The sequence below is a fragment of the Rhipicephalus sanguineus genome, chromosome 9 (genome assembly GCF_013339695.2).
Source record: "Rhipicephalus sanguineus isolate Rsan-2018 chromosome 9, BIME_Rsan_1.4, whole genome shotgun sequence".
NCBI lineage: Eukaryota > Metazoa > Arthropoda > Arachnida > Ixodida > Ixodidae > Rhipicephalus > Rhipicephalus sanguineus.
Window position 1 is genome coordinate 30,918,881 of NC_051184.2, and position 19,510 is coordinate 30,938,390.

The 19,510-nt window shown below is 47.8% G+C and overlaps 1 protein-coding gene across 1 annotated transcript in view; it reads left to right on the top strand.

The window, feature by feature from the left end:
* The window catches only part of LOC119404903 (exosome RNA helicase MTR4), a 40,821-nt gene that overhangs the window by 967 nt on the left and 20,344 nt on the right, over positions 1–19,510 (top strand). Inside the window, exons 4-15 of the mRNA XM_037671593.1 lie at positions 1,512–1,690; positions 2,501–2,675; positions 3,195–3,285; positions 4,092–4,216; positions 5,101–5,199; positions 6,016–6,124; positions 6,214–6,345; positions 6,637–6,716; positions 7,637–7,747; positions 8,606–8,707; positions 9,870–9,995; positions 18,359–18,509. Coding sequence (XP_037527521.1) covers positions 1,512–1,690; positions 2,501–2,675; positions 3,195–3,285; positions 4,092–4,216; positions 5,101–5,199; positions 6,016–6,124; positions 6,214–6,345; positions 6,637–6,716; positions 7,637–7,747; positions 8,606–8,707; positions 9,870–9,995; positions 18,359–18,509 — 1,480 coding nt within the window. The remainder of the gene's footprint in view (positions 1–1,511; positions 1,691–2,500; positions 2,676–3,194; positions 3,286–4,091; positions 4,217–5,100; positions 5,200–6,015; positions 6,125–6,213; positions 6,346–6,636; positions 6,717–7,636; positions 7,748–8,605; positions 8,708–9,869; positions 9,996–18,358; positions 18,510–19,510) is intronic.

Here is a 19,510-nt window from a genome sequence, read left to right on the forward strand (position 1 = left end):
AGGATAAAGTGTAGATTTATTTATTCATTTTGAATCCCTAAGGTCCAAAATTTGCCTGATAGAAAGCTGAAGCCTGTAGTTAGGTAACAATATTTCAGGGACCCTCCAAGACATAGGCAGGTGGGATTGGATTAACGTAGGATTGCGTTATGCCCAACACTCGATGTCACGAAGTTACGTTCATAAATGAATTTGTAGAGAATTGTCACAGCTAGGAGAGCAGAGGTATCGACATCAAATATTGCATGTGTCATAGACCTGGTGTTTTACTGTTTGCCGTTTTGTTTCAGACTTTTATGTGTGATGATGTGCTACTAACTTGCATATATAGCATTGCAGGATGAATGAGATGTCGATTATCCGTGTATTTACTATCGAGGCCGTAACATTCCATACAGGAGTGCGTGAAAAAATGAAACAGAAAAATTACAAGCTGTTGAAACAGAGTGTAGGCAGAATATTTGTTATCAATGGCTGTCTTGTAGGCAGTGACATTGTAACTGAAGTGATGGAGGCAGGCAGACAGTTTCATTCAGCGCTAGTTTTCTGGATCAAAGAATCGGCACATGCACAGGTGTGTCTACAAGGTGCTCCTGCTTAAGAATGTGGTTATTGTAGGCTGAAATATATGTTCGTGGTTGGGAAAGAGTGTCTCTAAAAGTTTGGTTGAGGCAGAAAATTTTTTTGAAATGGAGAAAGAGGCAATGCCTTTTGACGCCATAGATTAAGTAAGTTGAGACTTTCCTTTGGCAGCAAAAGCTGTGATGAGATCACAACAGCAGCCAATTTCGGTGGCGTAGTTGTCCGCCAGTGTCCGTGGCCGCTCTTGAGTACAGTGAGAAAAAAGATATCCAGGATCGGGTGGGATTCGAACCAAGGCCCTCTCCGTGGCAATCGAGTATTCTACCACAGAGCCACGCCAGTGCTTGAAACTCCTTCGCAAAAAGACCCTATACAGGCGTCATGTCGGGCAAGGAATCGCGTTAGCAGATGTAATATAGCGTGGTACAAGAGTAAAATAACACCAAGTGGGGAACAATGCAAATTACGTAAGAAGATTGAAGCTTCCCACCCATTACAAAGAGCTCAGCCACAATTATTCATTGTCATCAGCCACAGCGTCATCAAAGTGCACATAATGCCTTACAGATGTGTAGCGGGTACCTTGATTCTCTGCAGAACGAGGAATAATGGTATGGTGGGTAGTTCCCTACTTCGCAAAATGTGACGATTTATGGCGTAGTGGGCACCCTGCAACTGTATTTGTAGTTGCCCCAAGAGAGTTTAGAACGGGCTCTAGAAAGACTGCTCTTCCAGCTTTCGCTTGTGAATGTGCTGCGTGTTCCACACAGGCCTGCTGTTTTCTTATTTTGCCGACACCGAGTGTATGACAATAATTAGAGTGAATAAAACGAATGGAACAATTTTGTGTTCCCTCTATGCTATTTATGTGTGAACTGACCGATGAGTAACTGCTGTTGACATGGGATGGTTCCGTCTCGTTCCACCAGGTGGCGATGCCGGAGGGGATGGAGTACGTGCCCCTAAAACGGAATCGAGAGGGCCCCGCTGCACGAGAGTATCCGTTTATCCTCGACCCGTTTCAGCAGGAGGCCATCCTCTGTCTCGAGCACAACCAGAGCGTCCTCGTGTCTGCCCACACCTCGGCTGGCAAAACTGTTGTGGCTGAGTATGTGTCATCCCGTGTATTTGCGTTGTACATGACTGAAACAACAAGACTGACTTCCTTCTGTTCGGCATGTTAGCCAACTAAATTTTTAAAGCACTACTGACACAAAAATTTTACATTTTGTTTTTTCTGTTGCAATAAGTAGCTAACGACCCATTTATCGCAACTGGAAACCATGTTAGCTCGAGCGTGCGGTGGTTTATTATTTGGAGCCCTGAGTGAGGCGAGAGCCAGAATGATTTCCATGTAAGCACAGCTGGCTACGTGAGCACACAAAACCGCATTCACATGAGCACCGCGTTGACAACTGTTGTCAACGAAGGCTCCCTGGGTGCTGCTATAATCCCCTCTGGGATGTTGTAAATGTGCACATGACCCCCCCCCCCCCCCCCCCCCCAAAAAAAAAAAATGCTCTGAGGCAAGGATGTTAGCCTTTGTACTCCAGTGCAAGTCGATAAAGGAGGTCCTCCCTCTTTTCGTTGAAAAAGTCTGCTGGGAGAGAGCGCTCACAAGGATCATGGCAGCCGACACAAACTCATGATGCAGGTGGCTGTTGGTTATTTACAATAAAACCAAGTTGATCGTGAAGTGGGGCGTTTCGTGTACAGTCGCGTGACATGCACTTTAAAATTGATTTTAAATATGTTCTAGTCTATATTAGCCATTGATATTTTGTAGATGCCCGTGTGTCCACATAAATCTACCCCACGAGTTATCTCGCCTTCAAAAGTTTGTGTCAGTACTGCTTTAACATGTAATAGAAGTTCAAATCAATTTGCAAGTACAAAATGTGCCGCTCTCTTTGGGCAGGTATGCAATATCGCTGGCGTTTCAAGAGAAGCAGCGTGTGATCTACACAACACCCATCAAAGCGCTCAGCAACCAGAAATTCCGGGAGTTCACGGACGACTTCAAGGACGTTGGTTTGATGACTGGTGATGTGACCATCAACCCAAGTGCCAGCTGCCTTATAATGACGACAGAAGTGAGTTGGTTTTCGATTTACTGCCCTTTATACAATATGCCTCTGTATTAATGAAGAGCGCATTACTCCTGCATTCGTGTTCTCAAGGCACTGGGCTTATCAGCATTAAGTTATGCCTGAAGATGACTCAAGAATTTAGTGTCATCTGTCGGAAGAGAAGTTGTTACTACTAAAGATACAGGAAACGTCTTAATGGCTTCTTTTAGAATGGTCACCCAATTTAGCATAATGACGTCTTGTGAATATTTGTCTACATAGACAAAAAAGTTTCTCTGTTGAATTCTGTACAGACGTTATTAAATTGCCTGGTGTTCTTGAAGCATTAGAAGTTTTTGATAAGTAGAGCCAGGGAATGGACAGTGACATATTAGTTCTAATTTGATTGTCTGTTTGTGTGCAAGGGCCATACTGGTATAGCTGTAGCTGTTTGTACATACACCTTTGCATTTTGATATCTTGGACCTAACTGCGCTAAGGTTAAATTCACTGTGCCCTATTTTTTTTCTTTCTTCTTGCCAGATTTTGAGAAGTATGCTGTACAGGGGGTCCGAAATCATGCGGGAGGTCGGCTGGGTCATCTTTGACGAGATTCACTACATGAGAGACAAAGGTGAGATACCCGTAAAATTGGTTCAGCTAGATATAGCGCGGCGAAATCTTACGACATTTTTGCGCTGGTGAATGAAGATGATTATGCAGCAGACTTGGTCACAAAGCAACAGCAATACTGATGTTGGGCTAGTTTGTAATACATTTCGTGGAAATTTACAGCACACGAATGGACGGGACGTAGCGGTAGAAAGACATCACGGACGCCGTGTTGTGTTGCCTCTGCTACGTCCAGTCCTTTGAGCTCGGTAAATTTCAAGAAACAAAAAACAACAGCAAACACGTGTTTGATTTTATTGGTTTGATTAATTTTCAGCCTCTCTGCCTTGTACGTTTCAGCTCTGTGGCATAATTCGCAAACTTAAAACAATCAGCAGCGTAACATTATGGAATTCTGTAATGTACAAGCTTTTTTAAACCTCCCAGACAATCTTTTAAAGAGGAGTTGTCTTGGAGGTATCAAGTTCTGGCTACAGCGCAAAGAAAAATAAAACCTGGTTCACTACTGCTGCCAGGATTTAAAGACATGCTATAGTGACACTATGCGGTTAGGAGATGGACACACTAACCAATGTGCTAGTGTGGTATTTGCCAGGGCATGATGCTGCTCTCGCAAATGATTGAAAAATCTGTTTTCTTTCGTTTTTATATGCATGTATAAATTTTTTCGCATTGTTTGTCTCTATTTGTTGCTTTTTATTTCATTCTCTAGCTGTGTGTCGCACTAAATGTACAGTGCTGTTTATGGTTACCTGTTAACTGACAATAACTGTGATCAATATCTCTCCCACGTTGGGGTCATTGCAGAAAGAGGTGTCGTCTGGGAGGAGACCATCATCTTGCTTCCGGACAACGTTCGTTACGTATTCCTCTCCGCCACCATCCCTAACGCAAAGCAGTTTGCCGAATGGATCTGTCACCTGCATAAACAGGTGAGAGCATGCAGAACTGTTGTCATTGAAACTTACGCGGCAGTGTTGCATGGTAGTTTTCGTGTGTTGTTAGTCGTACTCTACTCACTAACCAAGGACGCTGTATGGTCCGCATCGCTCAAACTTGCTATGCAGTACACTCAAACCTCATTATAACAAAGTCACATCTGCCACGAAAAAAACTTTCGTTATATACGAAAATTCGTTATAAATGTTTATTTGTAACACTGTATCTATTACAAGATTATTATTAATTTACTTCGTTATAACCGATAATTCGTTATATCCGTGTTCGTTATATCAAGGTTTAAGTGTATATGCACAAGCATCGGCTTGTTTTTGGCTATGTTTTATCGGTGTAAGAAATTCAGAACCGTCTGTTCTAAAATTGTCTTTAATCTGTAATTTTGAAACGCCTCGCTTCACTGCTATGACAAAAACATTGCTCTCGAGAAAAGTAGTATACACAGTGGATTTATCTCTTCAAAAGCTAGGTTTGCTTTTCCTCATTACGATCGTGAGTGTTCCTGTGTTTTGTTTGAGCAAGAAAGAAAGGAACGAGTCATTCAGTAGCTTGTTAACAAGCTCAGGACAACCACGATCGTGGTCTCTTTGTTTTTTTACGTTCATCGATGGCTCGTGCCTTTAAGCAGTGGCAAAGGTCAACCTACTGAAGCGGGTTAACCTGAGCTGTTTCGCCACTTGCGGAAGCCTCATGTATTTTGCATAGGGAGCTTGAGTGTAGCGTGCTATGCAGTTTATGCATTTGTGTTGTAATGGTGTTCGAGAAGTAATGGCAGGCTTGTTTTTCTAACCCTTGAATAATAGACCAGCTGCATTGCAGGTGGAATTCATGCTTTTTTTGTTTGTTTGTTTACGTGTAGCCATGTCACGTGGTGTACACGGAATATCGTCCGGTGCCCCTTCAACACTACATTTTCCCGGCTGGTGGCAGTGGGCTCTACCTTGTCGTAGATGAATCTGTGAGTTTTTCTCTTTTCTTTCATTCTTTGGAGCGTCGTTGTTCTCCGCTATTAGTATATTCTCTTTGCGGCCATTTGGTGAGCTTTCTGGTGCTTTTTTAACTGGCCTTGCACCTCATTTGCCTGTTAAATGGTTCTGGTACTTTTTTCTGTAATTTTTTTTATAACTGCTGACCCAGACTACCATAGTACATGGGGGAGGGGAGGGGGGGGGGTAGCCACCCCATCAAGCTGCTTACCTCAGTTCAGCAGGTTTTATGGGGTATACCTTACTGTGCAGTGAAAGAAGAAGATATTTGATTTGACTTTTGCTTGCCGATTTGTGTCATTGTAAGCTGCTTTCCTGTGAAAATATTATGTGCGAAATAGTGTCTGTGCAATATGTGCAATTTTTCAATTGCAGTACTGTGTGCAACTTGGCAAAATTCTGATTTCACTGTGGGGATTTATATGAAAAGCTATGAACATCTTTTTTTTTTCAATAATTGTGGCAAGTTTGCTGTTCTCTACTCCATATTTATTCACATTCAGAAAAGCCTGGTCTTGAGAGGCTAAACTGTCAACTTCACTCGTGGGTAGCGTCAGGAATTGTAAGCCTTTAAATTTGTCCAAGGACAGAAGATTGGGCGAGTCGGATTACATTCATGGTTAAGAGTGCAAAAGGATGCGGACAAAGAAGAGAACGGAGGACAGAGCGGTCGTCTCATCAGTTCGCCCCATTTTTTGGCATACTTTTGTACTGTTAACTGCAAGCCTTTAAATTTTCCTTTGTCAACATTTTTCAGTTAAATTTTGGCATCAATTTTCTTTCCTCAGGGAAACTTCAAGGAGGACAAGTTCAACGAAGCAATGGCTTTGCTTCAGAATGCTGGTGATGCTGCCAAAGGGGACTCTGCCCTGAAAGGGCGCAAGGGTGGATTCAAAGGTGCCCTCACCTTTTTTAATGTTAATTCAGTGGTTTCGATTTTGGTACCCGCGACCTCTGACGCACTCATCCGTTTGCTTTGCCCACAGGCGAGTCAAACTGCTACAAGATTGTGAAGATGATCATGGAACGCGACTACGCGCCCGTTATTGTCTTCAGTTTCAGCAAGAAGGAATGTGAGGCATATGCCACTCAGATTGCCAGACTGGATTTGACCACTTGTGAGTTGTGCCGCCTTGTCTTTTTGGATTAAAATTCACAACTTTTGGGGGTAAATTTCACGATGCAGTTTTAAAGATTACTATGTATGGCCTCTCATATATGTTTCCGTAAAGAAGTTGGGAAATTTCACTCTCTACGTCGTTTCTTCGTCAGTTCTTTGTTTGACACTGTTCGCAGTATGATTACTATATGTATGTTGCATGGTAACTCACCCGCACTGAACACGCAGTGAAAACGACCAAACTGCTGTCCATAACTATGACTTGTTTTATTTTTTTGCTTTCTAACAGTCAAAGAAAAGAAACTTGTGATGGAAGTCTTCCAGAATGCCATGGACTCTCTTTCGGAGGAAGACCAGAAACTTCCTCAGGTGAGGAGATTTAATTTCCTGCTCTAATGCGTTGCATCATCGTTACTTTGTCATACTGAACAACCACTCTTATTCGCTGACAGATTTTCTTGTGGAGTTAATGTGCTATCGTTGCCACTACAATGGCATATCTGTAAATGGAAATCTCTTAAATGAAACTGCTGCTTTAAATGCAACAACCGCCTTTAATGTGTTTGGTTTAGTGCTTGACTGCTAACCCCTTTTTAATGGAGCATATTTTCCTGGTCCCTTCAGGATCTCCTTAATGAGATTATACTGTATTCCGTTATTCCAACACACCGTGATTCTTTACAGAGTGCTCCTTTTGTTGAGCTGAAGAATAAAACGGTTGGTGAAGGAACATGTTAGTTTAATAAAGGTACAGTGGCTCTCAGTGTGAGCTGCAACGTGACCATGGTTAAAGGTGCCCCAAGCCTACAGTGTAATATTGACAAATGTGAAATTAATTTTCCAAATATCTGTAGTCAAAACAGTTTTTACATCGCTGTATTTTTTATGTCGGTGCAGTGTTGGCGCCACTTTGACCGCGGGCAGCATGTCGCAACTCATATTGGGCGCGACTTTACATTATAAAGGTAACGGCAATTCATGAGTGAGGGAGAAGGTTTAATGGAGAAGGCACACAACTTGCTCGCAATGCTTGTCCTTTGGTCTTTGGTGACTATGCTTTTTGCCAAAACAGATCTTTTCGATGTCAGTTACGGCAGTAACAATAGAACTTCGATTTCCTTCCAAAAGAGGAAGGAGGCTTTAAGTAAAGCTGGCTCCTCTGGGCAGCACGGCAGAAGCTCGTGGCTCTCTTGTGTGTGTAATTAGACCTCATTCATACCCCACCTCTGTCATGTGGGAAATGTGCAGCACCCTTGTCGACCATGGCGGTTCCTTGTCTCCCCTTGTAGGTTGAGCAGGTGCTCCCGCTCCTGAAGCGAGGCATTGCTGTGCATCATTCAGGCCTGCTGCCCATCTTGAAGGAGACCATCGAGATTCTCTTTGCAGAGGGGCTTGTCAAGGTACTGCTGCGCTAGTCCTGTTGCGTATACTGTAGCGTTACTGTTGAAGGGGTCGTAAGCCACTTCTCCAAGTAATCATCGAATGACCTCAGTATCGGAGTTTATTGCCTCACGAATCGGCTGCCACAAGAATTTCTGGAATCTGTCAAGAACAAGCAAAGTTAAAGGGATTTGTCGCATGCTTTAAGTGCTTTCTCTCGTCTCTCATTCCGACGAGCGCGCTGGAAGCTACAAAGGGAGGAATGGCAAGGGCGAAAGAAGTTATGTCAGCATGCGTTGTGACCTTGAGTGTGCATCATAAAACGTGATTGCTCTCTCCTGCTGTGACTCCTGTGTGCGAGTGTGGCTACTGTGTTATGCTAGCTGACTATGGAGTGCAGTGCTGTCACATAGTGGCACCCTGGGGTAAAAAGTGCACGTGATCCAAATGCTGCTTTTGATTTGTGTTGGGTATTGGCCAATAGCATGCTGTCTGTTCTTCGACGTCAAACAGCAGGTGCCGGCAGCTCTGAAGAGGGTGAGCACAGGCCTTTTTTGCAAAGAGGGTAACAGCAGGTGCCGGCAGCTCTGAAGAGGGTGAGCACAGGCCTTTTTATGCAAAGAGGGTACCTGAAAAAATGGCAACTTCGCACTCCGCTTCTAAACTCTCCTTGCTGCGCATGACTGCAAGATTTCGCTGGGCTGTTCTTAGCAGTACTATCTGCTTTCCACAGGATGTGTTTTCTCCCCAAACCTAAGGTGTGGTTCATGACCCCTTTGAGTCGTCTGCAAGTGACTCGTAGTATGTTAGAAACTGTGTCAAATTTTGTCACATTGTGCTTTATTGTAATTCACCTGACAAGCATTACTGTACTGCAGGCACTGTTTGCGACAGAGACATTTGCTATGGGACTCAACATGCCTGCCCGTACGGTGCTCTTCACAAATGCGAGAAAGTTTGACGGCAAAGACTTCAGATGGGTGAGTGGCTTTGTGAAGCAAACACATGGCAAGAGTTGTTGTTGCTGCTACACAAGGCAAACCATCAGTGGTGTTAATTTTGCACGTCGCCATGTCTTACAGACATTACGAAACTGTAGTTTTGTGCCACTGCACGCAACATTGCAGTGTTTATTCTCTGAAAATTCCAGGTCAGTGTACAAAAAAGTGTTCCTTTCAGCAGTCATGCCACTGAGGTGAACGTATGCGCGGATTTTTCCTGCTGTTGCCTTCATGGGAGTAACCCTTGCTACCTTCGCCCTCTGCATATTTGCAGGGTACTGCACTTGAGGCAAATGCCACACTCAGTTTTGCTGGTGCATTCTTTGAGGTTTAATTCGATGCTGCAACTGTGGAATGCTTTGAAGGACAATTTCTTTGTCTTAGGATACGTGAAACTCGTGAATATGAAAACACTGTCGAAATTCATGACCGGTCAGATTGCAGACATTGCGGGACCTTGCTTGTTGGAATGATGGATGTGTTGGCGTGTATAATTTGAATGATCGATAGGCTGCTTCATCGATATCGGCCATAGAGGCTTACTGAAAATGTCTTGAAATGAGCACTTTTGCAATGCAACCTTTACAAAAGCTAAGGCTGGGCATTACGAATTCAGGATCGAGGCCAACATGAACAGTGTTACCTGTGAAACTTGCCCTTGCAGACCTTACACTGGGCACAGATTATAGATTTAAAAACAAATGTATGGTAGGCAATCTCCTTTCAAAACCATATTTGTCATTCACTCCACCAAGTGTCCCACCCACCAGCATCCTTTGCAGCAGCGGTGGAGCAGGAATGCTCACTGTGAGGTCAGCTAATCGTTAAACAATCATACCTAACGACTTCTGGTTCGTTGTGCATTGTGACAATTCAAGTATTTATGCTTTTTTCTGACATGTATTACGCAGTACAGTTCACTTGGCGAACAGAGTGATAGTGTGCTTTGCTCTGTGTTGACAGCTCTCGCGGTATCGGCTCATGTCCTACAGACATAGTGAACACAACGAGCATTGCTGAGATGGCAGCATCTGTGCTTTGTATCGAGAAGGGATGCCCTCTCATCCCATTTTAAAAGTTGGATTAATTAAAAAAAAAAAAACTTTTGTCAGACGTTTAACTTTTGTATTCCTTTCTTTAGGTCACCTCTGGAGAGTACATCCAGATGAGCGGTCGTGCCGGGCGGCGTGGTCTGGATGACCGTGGTATTGTCATCCTCATGGTCGATGAGAAAATGAGTCCGGCGGCTGGCAAAGACATTGTCAAGGTTAGATGCCATTGTGTCTCATTTGTTTATTACTTTCTCTCTCTCTCTCTCTCTTTATTATGTCTCCTAACCTAATATAACATAACTAGGGGTGTGCGAATATTCGAAATTTCGAATATTTTTCGAATAGTGTTTGCTATTCGATTCGATTCGCACTGGAATTTTACTATTCGAACTTCCCAAAAACAAATACAGTCAACGTCCGATTAAAAATGACCCCTTCAGATTTTCAATATACTTCACCTCATTACATTCTCGTATTGCGGCAAAGCTGCCTTTCAAGCTCCGTTACGGTCAAACTTTTCCAAGACGCAGTCAACGTCCGATTGGAAGCGGTCCCTAGATTTTCAATATGCTTCACCTCATCACAACCCGGTATTGCGGCAAAGCTGCCTTTCAAGCTCCGTTACGGTCGAACTTTGCCAAGACGCAGTCAACGTCCGATTGGAAGCGGTCCCTAGATTTTCAATATGCTTCACCTCATCACGACCCGGTATTGCGGCAAAGCTGCCTTTCAAGCTCTGTTACGGTCGAACTTTGCCAAGACGCAGTCAACGTCCGATTGGAAGCGGTCCCTAGATTTTCAATATGCTTCACCTCATCACAACCCGGTATTGCGGCAAAGCTGCCTTTCAAGCTCCGTTACGGTCGAACTTTGCCAAGACGCAGTCAACGTCCGATTGGAAGCGGTCCCTAGATTTTCAATATGCTTCACCTCATCACAACCCGGTATTGCGGCAAAGCTGCCTTTCAAGCTCCGTTACGGTCGAACTTTGCCAAGACGCAGTCAACGTCCGATTGGAAGCGGTCCCTAGATTTTCAATATGCTTCACCTCATCACAACCCGGTAGTGCGGCAAAGCTGCCTTTCAAGCACCGTTACGGTCGAACTTTGTCAAGACACGGTCAACGTCCGATTGGAAGTGGTCCCTAGATTTTCAATATGCTTCACCTCATCACACCCCAGTATTGCGGCAAAGCTGCCTTTCAAGCTCTGCTACGGTGGCCAATATATTAACTCAAGAAAACGCTGGTTCCAACATGGAGATAAGATGTGGCAGAAGTGGGGGCTCAATTAATGCCGTTTAGGACCTGATATTTGGGCAGGAAGTCCGAAAAATCGGAAGCCGAAGCTTTGTAGCATCCAACATTTCAGATGTTCTTATATTGTCACGTGGTCGTGACGTCAACGAAGACAGCAGTCGGCGTTTGCAGAATGAAACTGTTTATTTGGCCGAACTTGTGGCCGGGAAAATGAGAACTAGAACTACAGCAATACACGCTGTACAATGATAGCGGCGAACAGGGCGTCGGCCGTCGATCAACTGACAAGCAGTCAAGCGCGTCGGCTTTTATACAGGCACTATCGAACTTTCCAGCGATATCGCTGGTGGCGGCGTTATCTCTCGACAAAGCTGGAACATTCTCGTGCGGCGCGCAATCTTAACAGATTGTTCCAAAACAATCGCGAAGCTTCCTACACATCACGGCGAGGCCTGCGCAGCGAGTTGCCCACAGTCTTTGTGGGTGAAGCTTACACTCATGAAATATAAGACTCGCGGCAATGCCCCCCTCTGAAAAAGCATCGTCCCGATGCTTAAAAACAGAACATGAATACATGCAATACTAAAGAAATATAATAAATAAAGCAAACATTAGAGTCCTCAGGTGCGCTAACGAGCATAGTACGGTTTAAGGCGCACCACATGCACGACCTCGGGTCGAGCTCGGCGCCTCTGGGAGTTCGTGGTGCCGTCGGGGACAACCTCGTAGTCGAGTACGCCGAGACGTCGAAGTACCCTGTACGGTCCGAAGTATCGTCGAAGAAGCTTCTCGCTCAGTCCGCGTCGTCGTATTGGCGTCCAGACCCAGACACGGTCGCCGGGCTGGTACTCGACGAAGCGTCGTCGAAGATTGTAGCGACGGCTGTCGGTGTGCTGCTGAGTCTTGATGCGCAGGCGGGCCAGCTGTCGAGCATCTTCGGCACGTTGTAAGTAAGCGGCGACGTCGACATTTTCTTCGTCGGTGACGTTGGGTAACATGGCGTCGAGCGTCGTCGCCGGGCTCCTTCCGTAGACCAACTTGTACGGCGTCATCTGCGTCGTTTCTTGGACGGCCGTGTTGTAAGCGAAGGTCACATACGGAAGGACGGCGTCCCACGTCTTGTGCTCAACGTCGACGTACATGGCGAGCATGTCAGCGATGGCCTTATTTAGACGCTCGGTGAGGCCATTGGTCTGCGGGTGGTAGGCGGTGGTGCGGCGGTGGCTCGTCTCGCTGTACTTCAAGATCGCCTGAGTTAGGTCCGCAATAAAGGCGGTACCTCTGTCTGTGATGAGGACCTCTGGGGCGCCATGACGCAAGACAATGTTCTCCACGAAGAACTTGGCTACCTCGGCGGCACTCCCTTTGGTCAAGGCCTTTGTCTCGGCGTAGCGGGTGAGGTAGTCAGTCGCTACGACGATCCACTTGTTGCCGGAAGTCGACGTCGGGAACGGCCCCAGTAGGTCCATCCCGATTTGCTGGAACGGCCGGTGAGGTGGATTGATTGGCTGCAGAAGTCCCGCTGGCCTAGTCGGCGGTGTCTTCCGTCGCTGGCAATCTCGGCAAGTCTTAACGTAGTGGGCGACGTCGGCAGCAAGGCGTGGCCAGTAGTATTTTTCCTGTACTCTGGCGAGCGTTCGGGAAACACCGAGGTGTCCAGCCGTTGGGTCGTCGTGTAGGGCCTGGAGGACTTCTGGTCGCAATGATGAGGGCACGACGAGAAGGTAGTCGGTTCGAAGTGGCGAGAAGTTCTTCTTCAGGAGAACGCCGTTCCGTAAGAAAAACGACGGCAGTCCTCGCTTGAATACCTTCGGAACCACGGCGGTCTTGCACTCGAGGTACTCAATAAGGCCCCCCAGTTCCGCGTCAGCCCGTTGCCTTTCGGCGAAGTCGTCGGCACTTATGGTTCCGAGGAAGCAGTCATCGTCGTCGTCTTGCGGCGGCGCGTCGACGGGGGCACGAGACAGGCAGTCGGCGTCGGAGTGTTTTCGTCCAGACTTGTACACGACGGTAATATCGAATTCTTGAAGCCTCAGACTCCATCGTGCGAGACGACCTGAAGGGTCCTTCAAGTTAGCTAGCCAACATAAGGCGTGATGGTCACTGACAACTTTGAAGGGCCTGCCATAGAGGTAGGGGCGAAACTTTGACGTAGCCCAGAGAATGGCAAGGCATTCCTTTTCTGTTGTGGAATAGTTTGCTTCTGCCTTGGATAGTGACCGGCTAGCATAACTGATAACCCTTTCAAGCCCGTCAGTCTTTTGCACAAGGACGGCACCGAGTCCTACGCTGCTTGCGTCGGTGTGTATTTCCGTATCGGCGCAATCGTCGAAATGCGCAAGTATGGGTGGCGTCTGCAGGCGTCGTTTAAGTTCTTGAAAGGCTTGCACTTGCGCCGTTTCCCACCTGAATTCCACGTTATTCTTTGTGAGAAGCGTCAGTGGTTCGGCGATCCGTGAAAAGTTTTTGACGAAGCGTCGGTAATAGGCACATAAGCCGAGAAATCGGCGCACGGCCTTCTTGTCGGTGGGTGGCGCAAAGTCGGCGATGGCGGCTGTTTTCCGCGGGTCTGGGCGCACTCCAGACTTGCTGATCACATGACCCAGAAAGAGGAGCTCGTCGTATGCGAATCGGCACTTTTCTGGCTTCAGGGTCAGTCCAGAGGTCTTGATTGCTTGAAGTACTGCCTCAAGCCGCCGGAGATGCTCGTTGAAGGTCGAGGAAAACACGACGACGTCGTCCAAATACACAAGGCACGTCTGCCACTTCAATCCGGCCAGTACGGTGTCCATGACACGCTGGAACGTCGCAGGTGCCGAGCAAAGACCGAAAGGCATGACCTTGAACTCAAAGAGGCCGTCGGGTGTTATAAAGGCAGTCTTTTCTCGGTCTCTCTCGTCGACTTCGATTTGCCAGTAGCCGGTCTTGAGGTCCATCGACGAAAAGTGCGTCGCGTTGTGAAGTCGATCCAGGGTGTCGTCTATTCGTGGGAGGGGGTACACGTCCTTCGTGATTTTGTTCAGGCGGCGGTAATCAACGCAGAAGCGCAGTGTCCCGTCCTTCTTCTTCACTAACACCACGGGTGACGCCCACGGACTCTTGGACGGCTGGATGATGTTGTCGCATAGCATCTCGTCGACTTGTTTTTTTATCGCGTCGCGCTCTCCAGTAAAAACTCTGTATGGGCTCTGACGGAGTGGTCGAGAATTTTCTTCTGTTATAATGCGGTGCTTTGCAAGGGGCGTTTGTCGGACCCGCGATGACGACGAGAAACAGTCCTTGTATTGCAAGAGCAGGGTTTTGAGCTGGTCTTGTTTGGCCTTCGGATGGCTTGGGTTGACGTCAAAATCCGGTTCGGGACCTCTATTCGTCGAAGCAGGTTCGGCAGCATCGAAGAGGGCGAAAGCATCGCTGGCGGCTACACATTCGTCGATGTAGGCAACCGTCGTACCGAAGTTGAGGTGCCTATATTCGTGGCTGAAGTTTGTCAGCACTACTTTTGCTTTACCGTCACGCAGCTCGGCTATACCTCGTGCGACGCAAATTTGACGGTTCAGGAGTAGGTGCTGATCGCCCTTGATGACGCCTTCAAGGTTCGCAGGTTTTTCGGTGCCGACGGAAATAATGACGCTGGAGCGCGGCGGAATGGTCACCTGCTCTTCTATCACATTCAATGCATGGTTGCCTGGCATCGCGTGGGGCGGGAGCGCTTTGTCTGAGCTCAGTGTTATCGACTCAGACCTCAGGTCGATGACGGCGCCGTGGTCACTTAGGAAGTCCATTCCCAGTATCACATCCCTGGAGCAGTTTTTTAGAATTACAAAGCTCGGAGGATAAGTCCGGTTATTGATGGTGACTCGTGCCGTGCAGACACCAATCGGCGTTATCAGATGGCCTCCAGCGGTCCGGATCTCGGGGCCTTCCCAAGCAGTCGTAACTTTCTTCAACTGTGCTGCGAACGGCCCACTGATGACGGAATAGTCAGCTCCAGTATCGACGAGAGCGGTGACGTTGTGGCCGTCGATCAGAACGTCGAGGTCGCTAGTCCGCCGTCTTGCGTTGCGGTTACGTCGCGGCGTCGGGTCACGGCTGCGTCGGTTTGCACCGCTGCTTCCGCGTTGCGTCGTCAGGTCTGCTTCCGGTCGCAAAGTTTCATCTTCAGGACGTCGTTCGGCGTGCGGCGGGGGCTCGGAACTTCGTCGCGGCGTCGTCGTCGACGGCGGAGGATCTTCAGCATTTCGTCGTTCAGCAACCGCACCTCCATCGGTTGCTGCCCTTAGTTTTCCGGATACGAGCTAGGCGACCGGCCCCGGTTTGGGCCAGTGTACGGCCGGCGGTGCGGTGACATGTAGTGGCCGGGCGACGGCGAGCGGGAAGGTCGTCTTTCTTGCCACTGTGTTCCGGTGAGGTAGTCGTTGATGTCGCGCGGCCGTTCGCCTGGCTGCGGGCGCGGCGCGTTGATAGCGAATCCGCATAGTCCCATCTGTCGGTACTGGCAGCGGCGGTACGGGTGGCCGGCCTCTCCGCAGTGGTAGCAGAGCGGGCGGTTGTCGGGGGCACGCCAGACATCGGTCTTCCTCGGGGTGTTGCGCTGGCCGACAGGTGGTCGGTAGGGCGTCGGTGGCGGCGGCGGCGTCTGGCGACGGTACTGCAGCGGTGTGGCGTCTTGGCGGGGGCGTGGAGGAGGAGCATGACGGCGGGCTGCAGCAGCATAGCTAACAGCTTGCGGCTGCGGCTCTGCTAGCTGAGGCGCGCCGAGTGAATGCTGGATCTCCTGGCGCACGACGTCGGCGATGGACTCTACTTGAGGTTGCGACGGAGGTAGAATTTTTCGCAACTCCTCTTGCACGATTGCTCGAATCGTCTCACGCAGGTCGGCGGGTCCTAGGGCTTGAACGTCGGCGTAGCTTGTAGCCGAGAAGCTGCGGTTGTATTGCCGCGTTCGCATCTCAAGCGTTTTCTCGATCGTGGAAGCCTCCGATGCAAATTCAGCGACCGTCTTCGGCGGGTTCCTTATCAATCCAGCGAAGAGTTCCTGTTTGACACCCCGCATGAGGAACCTCACTTTCTTCTCTTCGGGCATACTTGCGTCGGCGTGTCGAAACAGGCGATTCATCTCTTCCGTGTAGATGGCAACATTTTCATTGGGCAGCTGCACACGGGTCTCCAGCATAGCCGCGGCCCGTTCCTTGCGGACCACGCTCGTGAACGTGCTTAGGAACGTCGTCCGAAAGAGATTCCATGTTTGTAGGGCGGATTCTCGGTTCTCGAACCACGTCCTCGCGGCGTCTTCTAGGTAGAAGTATACGTGGCGCAGCTTGTCCTCGCAGTTCCAGTTATTAAATGTTGAGACCCTTTCAAAGGTCTCGAGCCAAGTCTCGGGGTCTTCACATGGCGAACCACGGAACGTCGGCGGCTCCCTGGGTGGCTGCATCACGATCGCCGTAGGGGGCACTGCGTCAGTCATTGTCTCGGCGGTCGATGTGACGGTCTTCGGTTGCCTGGCGTTTTCGGGAAGGAGCCCGTACTCTGGTTGTAGTCCCTTCTGCCGGCGGCTGGTTCGAGGATTCGGGTTGTCCTTAGAGTCGTCTTCTTCGCGGCTTGGGCTTGGGTCAGCGCGCCACGGTGGTGTCCGGATCATGAAGCAGCACCTCCACCAGATGTCACGTGGTCGTGATGTCGACGAAGACAGCAGTCGGCGTTTGCAGAATGAAACTGTTTATTTGGCCGAACTTGTGGCCGGGAAAATGAGAACTAGAACTACAGCAATACACGCTGTACAATGATAGCGGCGAACAGGGCGTCGGCCGTCGATCAACTGACAAGCAGTCAAGCGCGTCGGCTTTTATACAGGCGCTATCGAACTTTCCAGCGATATCGCTGGTGGCGGCGTTATCTCTCGACAAAGCTGGAACATTCTCGTGCGGCGCGCAATCTTAACAGATTGTTCCAAAACAATCGCGAAGCTTCCTACACATCACGGCGAGGCCTGCGCAGCGCGTTGCCCACAGTCTTTGTGGGTGAAGCTTACACTCATGAAATATAAGACTCGCGGCAAACAATCGCGAAGCTTCCTACACATCACGGCGAGGCCTGCGCAGCGTGTTGCCCACAGTCTTTGTGGGTGAAGCTTACACTCATGAAATATAAGACTCGCGGCAATACTATATCGGCGTCTACGAGGCAGATTTGGAACTCCGGACTTGAAGGGAGCAGACCCTTGTCCGCCACATCAGTTGGGCTTCCACAGAAGTTGAAAGAGGAGGAGAGGCTGAGGAAATAGCATCTTTGCCTATCACATGTAAAGTGTTGTCGGCAACACATTGGTTGCACCAAATCATGTACATAAATACAATTCGGCCTCTACATTGCCTCATTCTTGATAAGACAACTATGAAACACCACCCCGCCAGTGCTTCATCAACCTAGCGAAAAGAAACACTTTCATGTTGCTATCTCATAAGAATGTGCTTAGGAATCCTCTCTAACTTTTTTTTCTGCAATTTGACTACGAAGTATTCGAAAAGTATTCTAGAAATATTCAAGAAATATTCGAAAAATATTCGATTCGATTTGCACTCACACTTCAACAATTGAATTCGCTTCGCACCCAAAATTTTGCTATTCGCACAGCTCTAAACATAACCTAACCTAACCTAACCTAGAGGGTCACTTCATTCAATCTGCACAGACTCTGGAATCTGCCTGTGTTCATTGTTGAATGCCAACGCAACTTTTTTTCCTATTGTCATGGTGGTATATTGACTCATGCAAAAACATATAGTATAATTATGAGATGTCTGGTACCAGCTAGTGGGTGTTTTTGCCTTATCTGTCTAGGCAGTCATGTCAAAGGAAACTGCTGTCACATCTGATTTCTTGATAATTTTCTTCGTTTGGCTGATGCAGCAGTGTGATGTGCCAGCCCTCGTTAATACTACCACTAAGTTCGTAAAGTCAGTGACATTCTCTTTTGCTTACCTGCATAGGTTGGCAAAGAAGTGTCAAGCTCATTCAGACTCACTCAAGAAATATATTTTGCGCTTAGGGCTCACTCGGACTCAGACTCACGAAAATTTCCTTCTGTCGGACTAACTCGGACTCAAACTCACTAAAATTTTTCCCAACCGGACTCACTCGGACTCCAGCTCACGAAAATATTACTCACCCGGACTCAGTCAGACTCAGGCTCACAGCTCGATCTGAGTCTGAGTGAGTCAGCTCATGAGTGAGTTTGCCGACCTATGCTTACTGTGGGAATGTGTGCCGCGCGCATCTGTTTTGCCGCCTGGATGGCTGATGTGCTTCTTCTTGTGACAGGGCTTGCCCGACCCAATCAACAGTGCTTTCCACCTGACCTATAACATGGTGCTCAACTTGATGCGAGTGGAAGAGGTGAATCCCGAGTACATCTTGGAGCGGTCCTTCTTCCAGTTCCAGAACAACGCATCTATACCGGTCTACTACCAGAGTGAGTTTACGACGCCTGGCTTCCCATCTTAGGCAGTTAGGAACAGTTGATGAGTCCTTAGAGAACGTTTGAGCTGCATTATAGAGGTGGGGGTTTTCAACTGGCTGGTTCTAGTGTAACGAAAATGTGATACTCTATTATTGCTGCTGTTTTACTTACTCAAATGTGATTCAGTGGAAACTAATGTGTAGGGCAACTTTCCGGTCAAACGAAATTTTAAAAAATTAAACCAGAACCAGGAGTGCATTGCGGAATGGTTAAAAGAAAGAATTTTACCGTTATTCAAGAAATCACAAGTCTTATCGTCATTGTTGTTTGAGGAGAACATTTCCTCCTTAGACAACAACGCAGCCATCTCCGATGTTGGAGCTGATGGCCCATGTGACGTTTACTGCTTCTTTTCTAAGTGCGCAGCACTTTAGAGGCCCGGCTTGTCGTCTATCCTTAGATCTCATGTGGTGTGATCACGCTCAAAATCACGTAGTCAATATAGGCCTAAAAACAAGGCTAGAAATGCTCAAAACTGGGTTAAAATAAACGAACATGGTCTAAAATAATATAATTAACAGAAATAACCAAGAAGTAATCGCAGTAATTAACTTAAAATCACTAAAAACGCTTCGGAAACACGCAACTGACGCCTGCGCTGCGCAAAGGGCGCCAACGCCTCGCCGAGCGCACGATTGCTCCTCCCACCGGCGCTTCTCCAGCGCCAGTGTTACGAACTACTGCAAGAGATCATTTATAGACGGAGACAAACAACAGCGCAACGTGAATTGATGGGTGCCCGTGCTACGCACTTCCTCAGATTTCACAGTAATGGAGCTGCATTTAGTGCAGGATTTAGAGCTACATCAATCGCTACACAAGAACGACATTAGCACTTCATTTGAACTACATTTCTTACCTTCCCCGTTTTACTTATTGCACAATTTTTTAGGGCACTCTGCATTTCACCAGAATACCAGAGTTGCTGACTACTTGAACGCCACACATTTTAC